The sequence below is a fragment of the Lycium barbarum genome, chromosome 2 (genome assembly GCF_019175385.1).
Source record: "Lycium barbarum isolate Lr01 chromosome 2, ASM1917538v2, whole genome shotgun sequence".
Taxonomy (NCBI): Eukaryota; Viridiplantae; Streptophyta; class Magnoliopsida; order Solanales; family Solanaceae; genus Lycium; species Lycium barbarum.
The window spans coordinates 127,066,879-127,082,239 of record NC_083338.1 but is presented as its reverse complement, the minus strand read 5'-3'; the positions used below and the strand labels follow the sequence as shown (position 1 = coordinate 127,082,239).

The window sequence follows — 15,361 nt, the reverse complement described above, 5'->3', positions numbered from 1 at the left end:
GAGAAAAGTAAGGTATTGCTTAAACACAAAAAGAACTGCATGATATCCTCCAGGGAGACCCTCTCATTATTCTCCTCTTTCTAATCTTTTCTTAGGCATATTAATTAGATATTCTCCAGTATGCCCTTCCTGGATGGGCTTAACCTGTTCACCATTTTGGTAAAATCTGGATTGAGAATCTAATTACCACAAGGCTTCCCTATGCATAAGATTACATTTCTGATTTGCAGTTATCAGTTGAGCTTGGTTGTAACGACAATTCATAAGTTGCAGTTTGGATCACTGGCTCCTGCTTTTGCACTAGTTGTTGCTGCAAAGTAGTCATCTTGTCATGTTGATTAAGCTAATCCCACTTCACTCCTCGGGCAGAAAATCGAGTTGAATGAGGCAAAGAAGTAAATATGAAAAGCATGAAGCAAAACTAATATAACTTTAATGCCAGGCCTTCTGCACAGCAAACCCTTTGGTACTTGCTGCTACTTTGCATCACAAATACACTGCTGGGATTTGAAATAAACATTACAACATATTTTAACTGGAAAAACGGATCCTCCGTTCTTCTCAATGTGACTATTTGATATTGATATTTCTTAGAACTGCAGAACCTGTACAATTTGGTGCTTAAAATCTAAGGTGTAAAACTTACCTTGTTCTGTGGAAACCTTTCTCAACTTCTCTGTGCTTGCAAATATCTTACTATTTTACAGTTACACCACAGGTAGCAATGCTTTAGATACAACAAAACTTGGACTTCACCCCTCAACAGCTCTTGCAGTAGGCTGGAAATGTGAAGAGATTGTTCTTTACCAGGTCCAGCTCCGTCCTCAAAGTTGGAATTATTTCTGTCTTGCTTCCCTTCACTCACTATCGCTAGGCATCCTACTGGACCAGGTAATCTCAATCTCTAGAGTCCGTGACGAGCCATCCTTGTTATTGTCATGGCTGATGCTGAAAAGACCACTATACATCCCTTCACTAACAACTTTATCAATTTGGATCGTTACCCTCCCGATAGTAGTCTGAAACAAAAGTATACACATCAGAAATGCTGAGACTGATGTTCTAGCTGGAAGTTTACTGGCCAAAGAATATAAACTTCACATCGGACATTCAGAATATAAAGCGACTTACCTTCCCAAAGGTGTTTTTGCTTCTGCACAAGATATGTAACTTTTGTCCCTTGGGCGGTACCTCAAAAGCCCATGTGAAGCCTTCTTTCCATTCTGGCGATGTACTGTTACTCACAACCTAATCATAAACCATGGACTGTTAATATGAAATATAGCTCACCAGAACAAGAAGCTTCTTTATATATAGGTTCTTTTAACACATTGCTAAACCTAAATATTTTTTAATAGGTAGACTTGATATTTGTCTCTTGGGAGTTCCGATGAAGTATAATCAAGAATCAAGTAAACTGCAAGTCAAATTAAACATTAAAAAAAAAAAAGGACCGGGGGGGGGGGGGGGGGGGGGGGGGGGGGTTGTTAGAGAGAGAAAAGAAGCCAACCCGAAAATATCGCAAAAAATATTCTTAGCGTGAATATATCTTCTTTTAATTGTTGGATGAGCTTAATATGATTATCTACAGAGATCCATGGAATTCAGCACTATTCTTGTGCAAAGAGAAGCTATACAAGACATCATGTAATTAAACATTCAAGCACAGAGAAAAGGACAAAAATGGTCCCTTAACTATGATAGTAGGTTCAAAATAGTCCCTTAACTATGCACTTAACGGTTTTAGTCCTTTAAGTTTGTTACAAGTTAACAAAAATGGTCCCTTAACTATGAGAGTAGGTTCAAAATAGTCCCTTAACTATGCACTTAACGGTTTTGGTCCTTTAAGTTTGCCATAAGTTGACAAAATGGTCCCTTAACTATGAGGGTTGGTTAAAAATAGTCCCTTAAGTATGCACTTAACGGTTTGATAATGTCAGAAAATGGTGTCTCGAAACACAAAGACCGACGGACTCTATCGATTAAAACTGAGGGAATCCATCGACTAAATAAAATACACTAGACTTTAGAAATAAATTAGAAATAGCAGAAACTAAAAAAGTTGTCACTACCAAAAACAAGCGAAAAAAATGATGGACGGAAATCGATGGATAAAATCGAGGGACACTATTTTTTATTTTATTTTTTATTTTTATTGTTTTTTACGAAAACCAACGGAAGTCCATCGGTTATTTTTGAGGAAAAATGTGCGGAAGTCCATCCTATAACCGACTAACGTCTGTCGGTTTTGTCCCGAGTTATTTGACCGATCTAGAGTTCTCATTAATTTTTCCCTTTTTTTCATAGTTCTCGTCAAATCTAACAAATAGAGTTCGATGAATATTTTGTCGAGACTAAAACTGTCAACTTATGACAAACTTAAAGGACCAAAACCGTTAAGTGCATAGTTAAGGGACTATTTTGAACCTACTCTCATAGTTAAGGGACCGTTTTTGTTAACTTGTAACAAACTTAAAGGACTAAAACCGTTAAGTACATAGTTAAGGGACTATTTTGAACCTACTATCATAGTTAAGGGACCATTTTTGTCCTTTTCTCTTCAAGCACACAAGCAATGTTTATGTAACACCACTATCGCAGGCATAAACTAAGTAACTTCAAAGTAACGTGTCAACACCCAGAGCTGAGAATCTGAGACGACATTCTACTTCTTCCTCACAAGAAAAATCATATTATATTTCTTTTTCTAATTTGGAATATAATGACACAATAAATTTGCTATATTGTGATTAGATTTGTAATGAGAAGTTGATCTTGGATACTCTAACATTGTCTCAAAGAAATAATAGGAGACGTTATGGTACAAGGATTACATTTGTAAAGGATTCACAATTTGATAATTATTGTAATAGATAAAAAACTAGGGAATTATAATATTTGAAGGGGATAATTAAATTCTTTAATATAGTATATCCCAGATACAAATGTTCCAAGCACCACTGACTTCATTGACTTTCAAATGGAATTTCTAAGTCTAGGATCACTTAGATTTTAAGCAATTCTAGAGAACCCTAAACTGCCATTACTCTACCAATTAAATAAGCTTTCAACCACCACGTCCCCACCTATATAGAGACATGAAAATCAAACTAAACTTCAAGACGTAAAGTGAGCAAACAACACCATCTTCCAAGCTTGGTTTTCAAGAATTTGTAGTGCAAAATATCATCAGTAAGCACTTTTCAAAATCGTACTTCATTCCCGTGTGTTCTTTCATTCCTTTTTTTTAATAATCGTTATGTCCAGGCTAGCTTGCGTTCACCTCGACTAATTTCACGAGGTAACCTGCCACCTCCCACCGGCTGCTCTGCCCACCAAGGCTTGAACAAATGGGAAGAAATCACAGTCTTTTTTGCCTCTATTAGGATTTGAACCTGAGACCTCATAGTTCTTGCCCCACATAATTGACCACTAGGCCACACCCTTGGGTGCAAACTCATTTCTTGTTTAATTTACTTTTTAACAATGACAACACTATTTCTATTACTCCACACAGAGCAACGTATAAGAGGCATTTCAGAGAGTTGAGAGATTCGCTGCCAACTAAGGCTCCAATAATTCAAAACTTCAAAAATTCAACACTCCAAAACCTTAAATGACTATTAGTGTCCACTCAAGATTGACTGCGGTAATCGAATACAGAACTTAGCATCACATCTTTAATCTAAGATAGCAGGTAAGTCGAAACCTATCCCTTCAAAGGTTTATTCCCTCGATCCTTTCATGTTTTATGAGTTTTAAGTGCATTAAAAGAATTTATTAAAATGTTATTTTGTGCTCTCGTGCATGTAGGGACGAGCTTGTGCTAGTTTCACCATGTTTATGTATTTTATGACCACTATTTGATTCAACTAATAAATGATCGTGTTTATACGTTTTACAACTCCAATTCATGTTATTAGAATAAAAGAAACAAGATATGAATAATATGATGTTTACATGTGACGACTAATTCATGACTAAGCCTGAGGGCTGTATTTGTGATTTGAAAGATAAAACGCATGTTTTTGGAGGAACTGTCAAATGAGTGGGTATTTACCCCATGTCATTTGGTGTTTCCCCAAAACCAAACGTGTCTGTGTGGGATTACGGGATTACGACTAAGCCCATGACTAGAGGTGTATTTGGATTTCTCTTCAGTCTTCCTAGCATTCCATATCCTACTCATACGATATTACTGTTTGGTGCAGATTCCTTGTTGATTGGGAGAAGTGTATTGCCCCATGATGTACAGATGGTGTATTATGTCAGTGTCTAGATGGAACCTCCCTAGTATTAAGACATATTCTGTTAATAGCCTACTGGCAATACTAGAGTTAAGAAAAATTATTTCTAAATAATTTACCATATGTTTATTATCATTTTGAGATTTTATCGATACACGAGAGGAATATGGTTTGATATTAAAGTGTCTGTTACTTAAGATACTTGTCCCACCTTTTAAAGGGAGGTCAATTAAGCTTCTTGTACCACTTGGTTTCATGTCCCAAAGTTCAGCTAGAGACGCCATAGCTTGAGCACCACCTACATACTTTTGGTGTCGAGCCCCACACAATTATTTCTAAATAATTTACCATATGTTTATTATCATTTTGAGATTTTATCGATACACAAGAGGAATATGGTTTGATATTAAAGTGTCTGTTACTTAAGATACTTGTCCCACCTTTTAAAGGGAGGTCAATTAAGCTACTTGTACCACTTGGTTTCATGTCCCAAAGTTCAGCTAGAGACGCCATAGCTTGAGCACCACCTACATACGTTTGGTGTCGAGCCCCACACTAGGCGTGTGGTGGCTACTCAAGTCATTTTCTTCCATTAATATTACATGTTGGGCCATGTCCCATTCCTACATATATGTACTGTATTCTATAGGAGGTCCACTGACTAACTGTGGATAGGATTATATGGACTTGGCATTGTATTTGAGCTGTGTCTCACAAGACTTAATTCAACTTTGTGATCGCTTTGAGCATTTCTACAGGATGTTCATTATTTATAATTAGTTGAAAATGGTTTACTCAGCGAGCGCCAGGCCTGCGGGTGCTGGTCACTGCCCCTAGTTTGGGCCGTGACAGTGCAATACACATACCGTACTATACTCAAAGTAGGCTGTGACGGTACTTGGTGCATATAACCCTAGTATAGTTGGTGTAGGCTGTGATTGTACAGAACAGTCATTCTCATGATAAGCAAATGATTTCAAAGTGAAAAACAGATTTCAGAATAACAAAAGCCTTTGTACCTCATCAACAATTATAAAGTGCTGGCTCATTACCTTTGTTTGCCGTGATGGACCATTGCCAATAGTCAATTGACAAAAAGCATTAGTTCCTCCCATCACCTGCTTTAAATTGTTAGCACGGTTGATTGTGACTGTCAAACAACCTGGTAAGCAATGCAACAGGCTGTCTGCTCTATCATGGAAACTTGGTGGGCAAGTCTTCATTAGCATCTGCAATATTGGAATGGCTTCAGCTGCAACCATTGCTTGGGACTTTGACACATCCATCGGCATGGTTGACCATGATTGCTTGAGTAAGCATAGTGTGGTCAATACTGAATCCTGTGCAGCCTCATTACCAGCCTGCAATGCTGACACCAGATGAGGGATACAAAGCGTAGCAGCATCAGAAACATGGAGCTTGGGAAAATTAGAAAATATAACATGAATGGTCCGCAAAATCTCCTCATTAGCAGTTGCTGTGGCCCACAATTCCTTCTCCAGTGCAGCTGCATTTCAAGGAATTTTGAAGTGTGTTAAGCAAATAAGAGGAAAAGGAAATACTTGCACCACAGTCCATGACAAGAAGAAAGGAACAAGAAAGAGATGAGAACAAAAAGAATACAACAAAGATGTAGGATTTGGTAGCTTAAGACATTAGATCATGGAAATATGAGCTTCAAAATTCATAGATCAGAAAGATTAACTGCTGCATTGAAGCGCCACAAGCAAAACTAGACAACTGGAAACAATAAGCATAGGAAAAACAGTTTGACATCTTGTTACTTAATATACAGGTTTTTTTTTTTTTTTTTTTTTTTTGATGAAGAAAATGAAAATACAAATTTTTATTTTTTATAAGTAAGGTTGTTTCAATTTATGGCACTATGGCGTTAGGTTTTATGTTTATCAATCTAATGTGCTTATGTTTCCTTTTGGCTGCTGGCCAATTCTTTGGAGCACTATCTTTAGCTTACAGATCTAGCTTCTGAAAATGACTGTGAATCTATAGCTTTCAATTAAGTGCTAGCTCCTAAAGTGACATTGAAAAGCTATAGCTTTCAATTTATTGTTTCAAGCCTTACCGTACCTTCAACCTGTGGGGACAAAAGAGAAAATTATTGCAGCATAAACTTCCAAAGGGTAAAATATTGGAACAGAGATTTACATCTGAAGACTTTTTCTAGGGTTTTCAGCAGACTACATGTAACATTATTTCCGGGTAGGCTTTGGATGGTTCATGTTTGTTTCCATAATAGTTCTTCACTGGATGTGGGTGGCTTCGTCTTCAACATGCTTCCAAAAAATAAAGATGGAAAAAAAAATATGATAAAAGTACTCCCTCTGTCCCAATTTATGTGACACACTTTTCTTTTTAGTTTGTTCCAAGAAAATGTCACCTTTAGAAACAATTGAACTTTAAAATTCTCACTTTACCCTTAAATGAGATGATTTATAGCCATAGAAATGTCTTAAGGCTTGTCTTAGATCACAATTGAACTTTAAAATTCTCATTTTACCCGTAATGAGATGATTATAGCCACACAGATGTCTAAGGCTTGTTTTAGATCACAAGTTTCAGAAGTCTTGCTTTCTTTCTTTAAATTGTGACCAGTCAAACAGTGCCACACAAATTGGGATCAGGTATACTACTTTAATAAGCAAGTTACCTGTCAAAGATCTGATAAGCTCGTTTGATACATATTCTTGAAGCGTGTGATTTGAGAATAAAAACCTTATGAGCATAGATGCCTGTGCTGCAATTTCTGAATTAGGGGCTAAAAGCAGTTCTTGAACCATTAAAATTCCACCTGCTTCTGCAACAGCTCTCCTGTTGGTTCTACTGCGCATTACAAAATTTTGCAATGCACAAATTGCCACCATTTGCATTTCTTCTGTTGGTTGATCTTCAAGTAAACTTATCAGAGCTCGACAGGCTGAGACAGAATCACTCGCTCTAGCTAGTCCTTCATGCTGAGAGAGATCACCAAGAGCAAGAGCTGCAAGAAGCCTACCGTCTTGCGATCTAGACTGTGGATCCAACAAATATTGTGCCAGAGGAGCAATTGCATACTTAGATACCTTCAACTCTCGTATCCGGACATTGTTGAAAAGAGCTTCAAGTAATCTTCCGGATGCTTCTTCACACTGGTGAGATCTTAGCAGATCCAGAAGGGCATCTATTGCACCTGCTTCAGCCATCAGTTCCGCACTTGAAATATCAGCCTTTTCATGAACTAAAAGTGCATCTAGTGCAAGAGTAATGGTGCTCTCGACTGTTGAACGCAGCATCTTTACAAGAACCACCAGGGGAACTTTGAAGTAGTAATCAGAGTTAGAGCACAGGACATTGCAGAGAACCATAGCCGCTGACTCCCACAATGCAACAGGCGGTACAGGGTCATCTTGAACAATAACCTTTGCAAGCTCAAAAATACCACCAGCATCAGCAACTGCTTTTGGCCAGCTTAATGAGATATTTTCCAAAGCCCTAATTGCCGTCTGTTGCAAGTTCAAAATACCAATGCCTGCCAGCTGCACAAGAGGCACTACTGCATTTTTTGTAGTTATGTCCTGCTTAAAATGCTCTTGTGCAAGGAGATGAGATAACAATTCGGTTCCAAGTTGCTGGATAGCTTGAGCTGGGGATTCAAGAAAGGAAATCAGAGGCTCGATTACCTGGCTAGGAGAAAGATTCAGAGTTGCAAGACTTTGTGGCTTCTCTAGAATGTTTACAAGAGTTTGCAAAGCACTGTGCTGTCCCCACAGTCCAAAATCTGACCGTAGCAAAACCATAAAGAGAGGTTCTACAATTTTTGCAGCAGATGGGCTTCTCGAAATAGCACTACTGTTTGTCAATATGCGGAAGAGTTCTGCAATAGTGGAGCATAAGGAATTGGATGCAGTTGGGAGTATCTCAAGGCAATTTTCTATTATGCCTGCTTTGACCATATCCATCTTGCGGGGAGTTCGATCTTTACCCAACTTAATAAGTGCACAAATACTTGCGTCACTGAGCCGGTGGTTTGAGCCACAAATCAGATGAACCAGAAGATCAACAAGATCATAAGCTGATGCAAGCTCCACTAGCTGCTCATCATCCAACAACCTCTCAAAAGCACAAACTGCTGATTCCACAGCTCGTTCTGCGTCAGATTGCATTAGCATTACCAGGGGCTCTACGCATTTAGAAGCAATTGGCAATGCTCTGATTTTTGGATCACCAAAAAGTACAAAGCATAACTCGGCAGCATCACTTTTCAGTTCCAATGAAGAAGGTGAAGCAAGAATCCTATGTAGACTCCCAAGGGGATTCCTTTCTAGATCAGCCATCAGTGATGCTTTTGAATCACTTTCTGAGGTCAACTTAATCAAGGCGCTAAGAGAAACTTGCTGTTCACTTTCTAATGCGGAATCAAGCATGTCAACTAATGGCTGAATGGCTTGGATTGATCCTTCAGAATCTCGGATGTTCTCAGCATCAAAAAGTTCATTTAAAGCCCTAGCAGCACTCAGCCTTGCACTTCTTGACCCCAAATGAAGAACAGCAATCAGCTGTATCGTGCAACTAACTGCTGCTTCATGCCGGAGAAGATCAGAATTGCTGAATAGTATTCTCAGTAGCTCAGAAATAGTTGCCTCAGTCAAGTCTTGAGGGCTCAGAGAGAGGTACTTTGTTAGAGCCTCCAGCGCCCCAGCTTCAGCCATGATTAACTTGTTTGCATCATTAACATCTGCAATTTGTATCAAGAGACGCACAGCCAACGGAGGTGCACCTGGTCTATCAGGAAGTGGTTTTAACAGATCTACCAGTAGAGGGATAGTCTTGCGCGCAGTGGAACCAATTCTCACGTCTTCAATTTCAAAAATATTTTCCAGGGCAACCTGATCAGGGTTTCTTACCAATAAAAATTCTTCAGAGAGAGCAACAAGATTCGGCATATCTATTTCAATGTGACCAATCAAGCTCACCAAACCAGCAATTGCACCTGAATTCGCAATACTAAGATTTATCCCCTTGTCCCTCTGACAAACAAGACTAGCTATTGCCTGAGCAGCAAAAAATCGATCTATCATTTCATCAGATTTCAGAAGATGTGCAAGCAAGGGTATAAAACGCATGGATGTTGGAGAGGATACTATATTGGCATCTTGGAATAATATAGACAAAAGCAACGCACTGATCCACATGCCCTCTGCATCTTCAAACTCTGCCTGCCATAACAATTCTTTCTTCAGTTCACTTGACCAGATGAAAACTTCAAAAAGAGCCATGTGAACCATCATCACTTCCGATGATTGCATACAGCAAAGGTGACAATGAATCAGTTACTTGGTTATCATTCTTTTCTTTACTTTTTAATTATATTTTCATTAATTTCATCTCTGTTGCCAAAGATGAGAGGGTGGTGCTCGCAAAATTTTCCATTTAGCAACTCAAGTGGTTTCTATTAAGAGCTAGCACATGTAAAGACAAAGAGAAAGCAGTCGAATAACAGAAGATGAGACATGGCACTTCAAACACATTCACTTTTATCGTGATCCGAAAACATGAAGCTGGACATAAATGCTGGCCCTATTCCAGAAGCACACAATTAATACAGATAATACACCTCACAGCCACATGAATAAGTCAGGTAAATGAATTATTCAACTGTTTTGAATAGTTTTACAGTACTGGCCATCTGGTATCCATCAGTCTATATAAAACCCCACAAGAGAATAATAAACAGAGCTAAGGTCCAAAAAAGAAAAGTACAGAATAAAATTAGCTCTTTGGGAAGAGGCGTGCAGCACAAAGAGCAATGATGCAAACGGGGTATTTGTTTTGTTTGAGTTGGGTGGGTGTGGGGGTGGGGGGGGGCGGGTAGAGGAGCGGAAAGCATAAACCACAAGGGTGAGATTTATCCAATGTCTACCTGTAGATTGGAAGTGTGTCTTGCAAGCTTGTCAGCAAGGGCCTCAAGTCCCCCTGCTTCCAGAACAGTAGATTTGCTATTTATATGAAATGATGAAATTATTGATAGCAGCCAAAGGGCAACAGTACCCCCCAAGACCATTGCTGGATCTGGAACTTCAAACTCATTTCCTTCCCCAAATGGAGTTCTTTCTGTGAAACCCCTAGGGGTTGCGACTTCAATTTCTAGGGAAGAACAGTTGGAGTTTTTCTTCATCATATCAACTAATGCATATATAAGAGGTTTCAAGTATCCAGACGCATAAAGTGCATCCATTGACTGAACTTTGTGTTCCTTGGCAGCACAAATAACCAATGCTGTCCCACCAACTCTTACTTCGAGACTGCTTGAGTTCATTACTCTATCAGCCAATGCACCTATTGACCTGGATCTTGACACTAACAGGTCACCTAGCACAACTGGTTGATCTCCACAAAGCCTAGATAGAATTTCTATTGCTTTATCCTGGACCAGGGGAGATCCCTCACAGAGGCAACATATAAGAGACTCTAAACTAGATGGAACTTCAGCAAGGGCAGTCCAGGGGTTGTATGTCGAATGTGTGCCTTGCTTTGCCCTAGCAAGAAGTGCAATAACATCTAAAGCGTCTGCAGCATCAGTTCCGTCTGCACTCATTGCTTTTAAGGATTCCGCAATAGCAAGAACAGCAAATCGACACTGAGCGGTTCCTGTCAGTACATCTCCCACTGGAAAATGCCTCAATAGTTGATGAAGGCCACGTGATGCATTTTTCTTACCTTCTAATGATCCTTCTCCTAAAATTCGAGTCAAAGCTGAAACAACATCTTCAGCCAGTGCTTCCGCTGCTATCTCCAGATCAGACAACAGATTGGCTAAAGCAGCCATTGCAGTCTCTGCAGAATCAATAGATGCAGTTTTAGCCAACTTAATTAGTGGTCTTACATCCCCTTCAGCAATATAAAGCATCTTATTTGTAGATTTCTCTTTTGTTGGACGGGACAAAGCACCCAAGGCTCGAGCTGACTGTGTCGCAACAACTGGAGTATTGCTAGTCAAAAGCTTCATGCATTGATTAACCACTTCATCTGTTGCGAGGCTATCACAAATATCATGTCGACTGCTGAATAGGTCTGCCAGGACAGAGGCAGCATATTCTTGAGTCTTTTCATTAGAGGAATTTAGTACTTCGACAAGTGATCTTAGCCCTTCGTTAGCAGCAGCCCCTTTATGTACAAGGTCATACTGAGATGCCATGGTAAGCACATGACCTAACACCTTAATTACATGGGCCTTTGAGCTTGGTGAATCTCCCTTCAGCAACAGTAGCAATTGATTTATGGTAGCCGAATCAGCAGTAGTGATTAGTTTTGTTAGGGATCTAGCTGATGCTTCTTGTCCCTTTGGTCCACCATTTTTCAGAAGCCACAAGAACGAGTGTATAGCTCCAGCACTCTCAACACAGGCACGGATGTCTTCACTATGGCAGCACAGGTTATACATAACATGTGCTGCATCTTCCTTAGCCTTCTGAGACCCCATTTCTAGTAGCTGAACAAGCGGCGGAATCCCACCAGCAGCAGTGATTGCCCACTTGCTGTCATCAACTTGGTCAGTTAGGATTGCAAGCATCGCAACAGCATACTCTTGATGTTGCTCACTGGATAAGCCCAGCAGTGATATCAGTAACTGAATTCCTTCTCTCTTTCCAATTGCATCCCAGACACTCAATCCATCACAACATAACTGTATTAGGGAGAGTATCAGATACTCCTGTACATCACCACTGGCCATTGTTATGAGGCCCGTAAGAACCTTCTTAGATTCTGATTGATGGACCAGATTTGAAAGATAAGCATTGCCATAAAGACTTGCCAACGCCTCAAGGAGACGTTCCTGGACCAACTTATTATCTCGTGGCTTTAGAAGCATTATTAGAATATTCTCAACCTTTGCTGCATCAAAACGCTCTTCTGCATTGAGCTCAAAGACCATAAGAGCATAAGCAAGTGCTCCAATTATATCAGCAACAGGAGCAGCTAACCTCGGGGACTGAGAAAGTTCACCAAGATACAGCACGAGAGCACACATTCCACCGCATAAATTGGATAACGCTTGTATTGCGTGCCGCTGCAGAAGCTCTCCTCCTTCGCCTTGCATACATTCTTTGGATGGAGCTACGACAGCCCCTATGAGAATTGGCAAACCCTGTGACTCAACAACAGCTTTCTTTGCTTCGGTTGATTTGAGAGAAAGAACCTCTAAAGCCTCAGCTGCACTGGCACGAACACACACATCATTTTTCTGATGTAAGAGGCTTAGGAGAGCTTTGATTGCTCCAGAATCAATTATTTTTGGAATGCTATCACTGAATGCCAACATTACCCGGGCCAATAGAGAAGCTGCATTTGATTGAGCTGCAGCATTATCAGAAGAGAGAAGTCCTACAATAATGTCAACTCCACCACCCTCAAGTGTTGCTCTCCAATATCCATCTTTATCACCACAGAGATTTCTCAAAGCCCCAGTCACAAATCCTTCTACTGTTTTATCCTGTTTCTGCTTTGGGTTAAGCTGTTCCCACAAAGTTGGTACGACACCTTCTGTAACAAATATTTTGGTGCCGATAGGATCATCGGAAAGTCCACTAGATGACACCTGAAAAATTGCTTCTGCAGCTGTCTTCCTTGCTTCACCGGATTCCGACTTCAAAACTGAAAGTAGAGGTGGAATACATCCACCTAGAAGAACCTTCAACCTTAAGTCTTCGTCTTTACATAATATAGATAAGGTTGCAGCAACATTTACTTTTGCCAAAGGAGTGCCATTTCTGAGAATGAATATGAATAGTGGCATTGCTTGGCCATGTGAACAAATAAGACCTCGTGCTTCCTTTCTTGCTTTGGTTATGCCGAGCAAGCGTGCTGTAGTAAGTTCTTTTTCATGTGGGGAAGATTTATTTGCATGCAGCTGCTCAATAAGTTGAGCAACCGTTGACATCGTCTTTTCCTGATCATCCATTTCAGCAGTTCCATTGGCCTCGCTGGAAGTAAATAACATCTTTTATTGTCAATATAAATCATAGTATGCCTCATAAATTGATGCAAAAAGTAAAGGATAAAGTAAAATCAAGCAATGTGCAAGTGACTTCTGTCATTAGACAATTAATGATAGGCAACAAATAAGTAATGTTATATGCCAGATAATCCACCCTGGTCCTCCCAGTGTTCCGTGTACGGAAAAAATAAAAGATAAATGAATTCAGAAAAGCTCAGCAGCCAGGAAGTAAAATACTCTACTTAACTTCTAGCAAAAAGATAAATGAATTGTTCTGGACCAAAAAAAATCTCTGATTGGTAGTTGTACTGGAACACATTTAAACCAACCCAAGCAGCACATTAACATATCTAACATGCACATCAAAGTGAGGAACAGACCTGTTCTTCTGAGAAGAGGATGAAACCTTCCTGTCGCTCAATTCAGGGAAAGAAGATTTTGACATTGGCAACAAGACTCCAATTTGACACTCTTCTTGCTTCCTACACAATGTGACTACCTTACATTAGTGTGGCATTCAGATTTGCTTGATCAATGACACCGCAAACATAAAGAAAAGAGAAAAATTCATAGAATAAAGGGACAATGTGGAAAGATTTGAACCCTGATCTGCTTCACTTGGAAAAAGATTCAGGAATAAGGGTGTGTTCGGTATGAAGGAAAATGTTATCCAGGAAAATAAGTAGGTTTCTTACTTATTTTTCTCGTATTCGGTAAGTAAAGAAAAAATATTATCCTAAAAGCATTTGTAAATAATCTAGACAAATATTATGGGGGTTTAGGGGGGGGGGGGGTGTCTGGGCTGGTGGGGGTGAAGATGAGATGTGTTAGAGGGTGGAACTTGTTTTTCCTACTTCCACTACCGAAGCTATTTTCCTCAATTTTTAAGGAACTTGTTTTTTTTTTTTTTTTAAAAAAGTCGACTGGGCATGGGAAAGTTGGAAAATGCTTTCCTCCATACCAAACACACCCTAAAGTCTTTCTAATTCCAAGAAGTTTCATCAAAAGTTTTACAGTCATTCTTATCCCAAAAGTTTTAAAGACCCACTTCACAAACTTAAACTTCAAGAATCAAATCTATAAACAAAAGTAAGATACCCCAGGAACCAAATTTGCAGAATATACTCAAAAAAAAAAAAAAAAAGTATTTACCTTTGCCGCAAAATTCGTCTAAATGCTGCCAAATTCAGCTCCTTTGTTGCTCTCCAAGGTTGAATATTAACAATTTAGAAGCTGAGAAAACCCCATTTTCACCTAAAAATCTTTATACATAACTGTACAAGATTTGAACCAAGAAATTCTGCATAAACCCCAAAGAAAGATTAAAAATCATACCCAGATCTCCATTAATGACCTGTACATGCATACAGTATATACGTATATTACTACATGCATATAATATGGGGAGAAAAAATGAATTAATAAAGCATTTAAAAATACTGTGACAAATTAACAATATACAGAGATCGGATCAGAAAGGAAGCATTGTAGAATCTTGAAAAGAGTCATCATAATGAAAGTGAGATAAAATGACAATATATGTTACCTTAAAGGATTGGCCCACAATGACATTTAAATAAATAAGTTAATTTTTTTAATGGGAAAATTAATTAAAGTAAAAAAAGGGTTAAGAAAAGTTGCACCTTTTTGTGTGAAATTTAAGTGTTTGGACAAAAGAAGAAGAACATCATCAATGGACGTGTAGAGAGAGAGAGTGAAGTCTCTCTTGAGATGTTTTTTATGAATCATTTTAATTGACACTTGTATTTATTTGTCATAATATAATTTACACTGTAAATTAAAATGTCATATTTAGTTGTATAAGTATAATTACAATGTTAGACATATATTTTTTTAAATAAAATTTGATTTTCTTAATTTATTATAAATTAAAGGTTAATATCGAGAAAGTAATATTGTTTTAAATAAATAAAATTTTAATTTGAATTAATTTAAAAAAACTCAGACAAATTTATTATTTACCAACTTATGTGAATATAATAGGAAATTCGTGATTTGTTTTAAAAGAAACGGATGGGTTTTTGCAGGCATAAGGAAAGAGAAAACGAGCAAGATAAAGTGGAGCGAAAGGGAGGGAGGATCTATTTGGTAGGGGTGTCAA

General features: G+C 38.7%; 1 protein-coding gene across 3 annotated transcripts; it reads right to left on the bottom strand.

The window, feature by feature from the left end:
• Window positions 1-396: 396 nt before the first annotated feature.
• LOC132627134 (protein CELLULOSE SYNTHASE INTERACTIVE 3-like) lies at window positions 397-14,979 on the bottom strand. Of its 3 annotated transcripts, none has more exons than XM_060342291.1 (8): window positions 14,883-14,979; window positions 14,392-14,539; window positions 13,620-13,721; window positions 10,165-13,225; window positions 6,916-9,460; window positions 5,300-5,754; window positions 1,132-1,248; window positions 397-1,019 (listed from the first exon to the last, which is right to left on the bottom strand). In XM_060342291.1, exons 3-8 carry the CDS (start codon window positions 13,682-13,684, stop codon window positions 858-860), a joined length of 6,405 nt encoding a protein of 2,134 aa, XP_060198274.1. In that variant the 5' UTR covers window positions 13,685-13,721; window positions 14,392-14,539; window positions 14,883-14,979; the 3' UTR covers window positions 397-857. The 3 variants fall into 3 exon arrangements, with proteins under 3 accessions (XP_060198274.1, XP_060198273.1, XP_060198272.1); XM_060342290.1 differs by lacking the exon at window positions 14,883-14,979 and adding an exon at window positions 14,701-14,770; XM_060342289.1 differs by lacking the exon at window positions 14,883-14,979 and having other exon boundaries at window positions 14,392-14,751.
• Window positions 14,980-15,361: the final 382 nt, after the last annotated feature.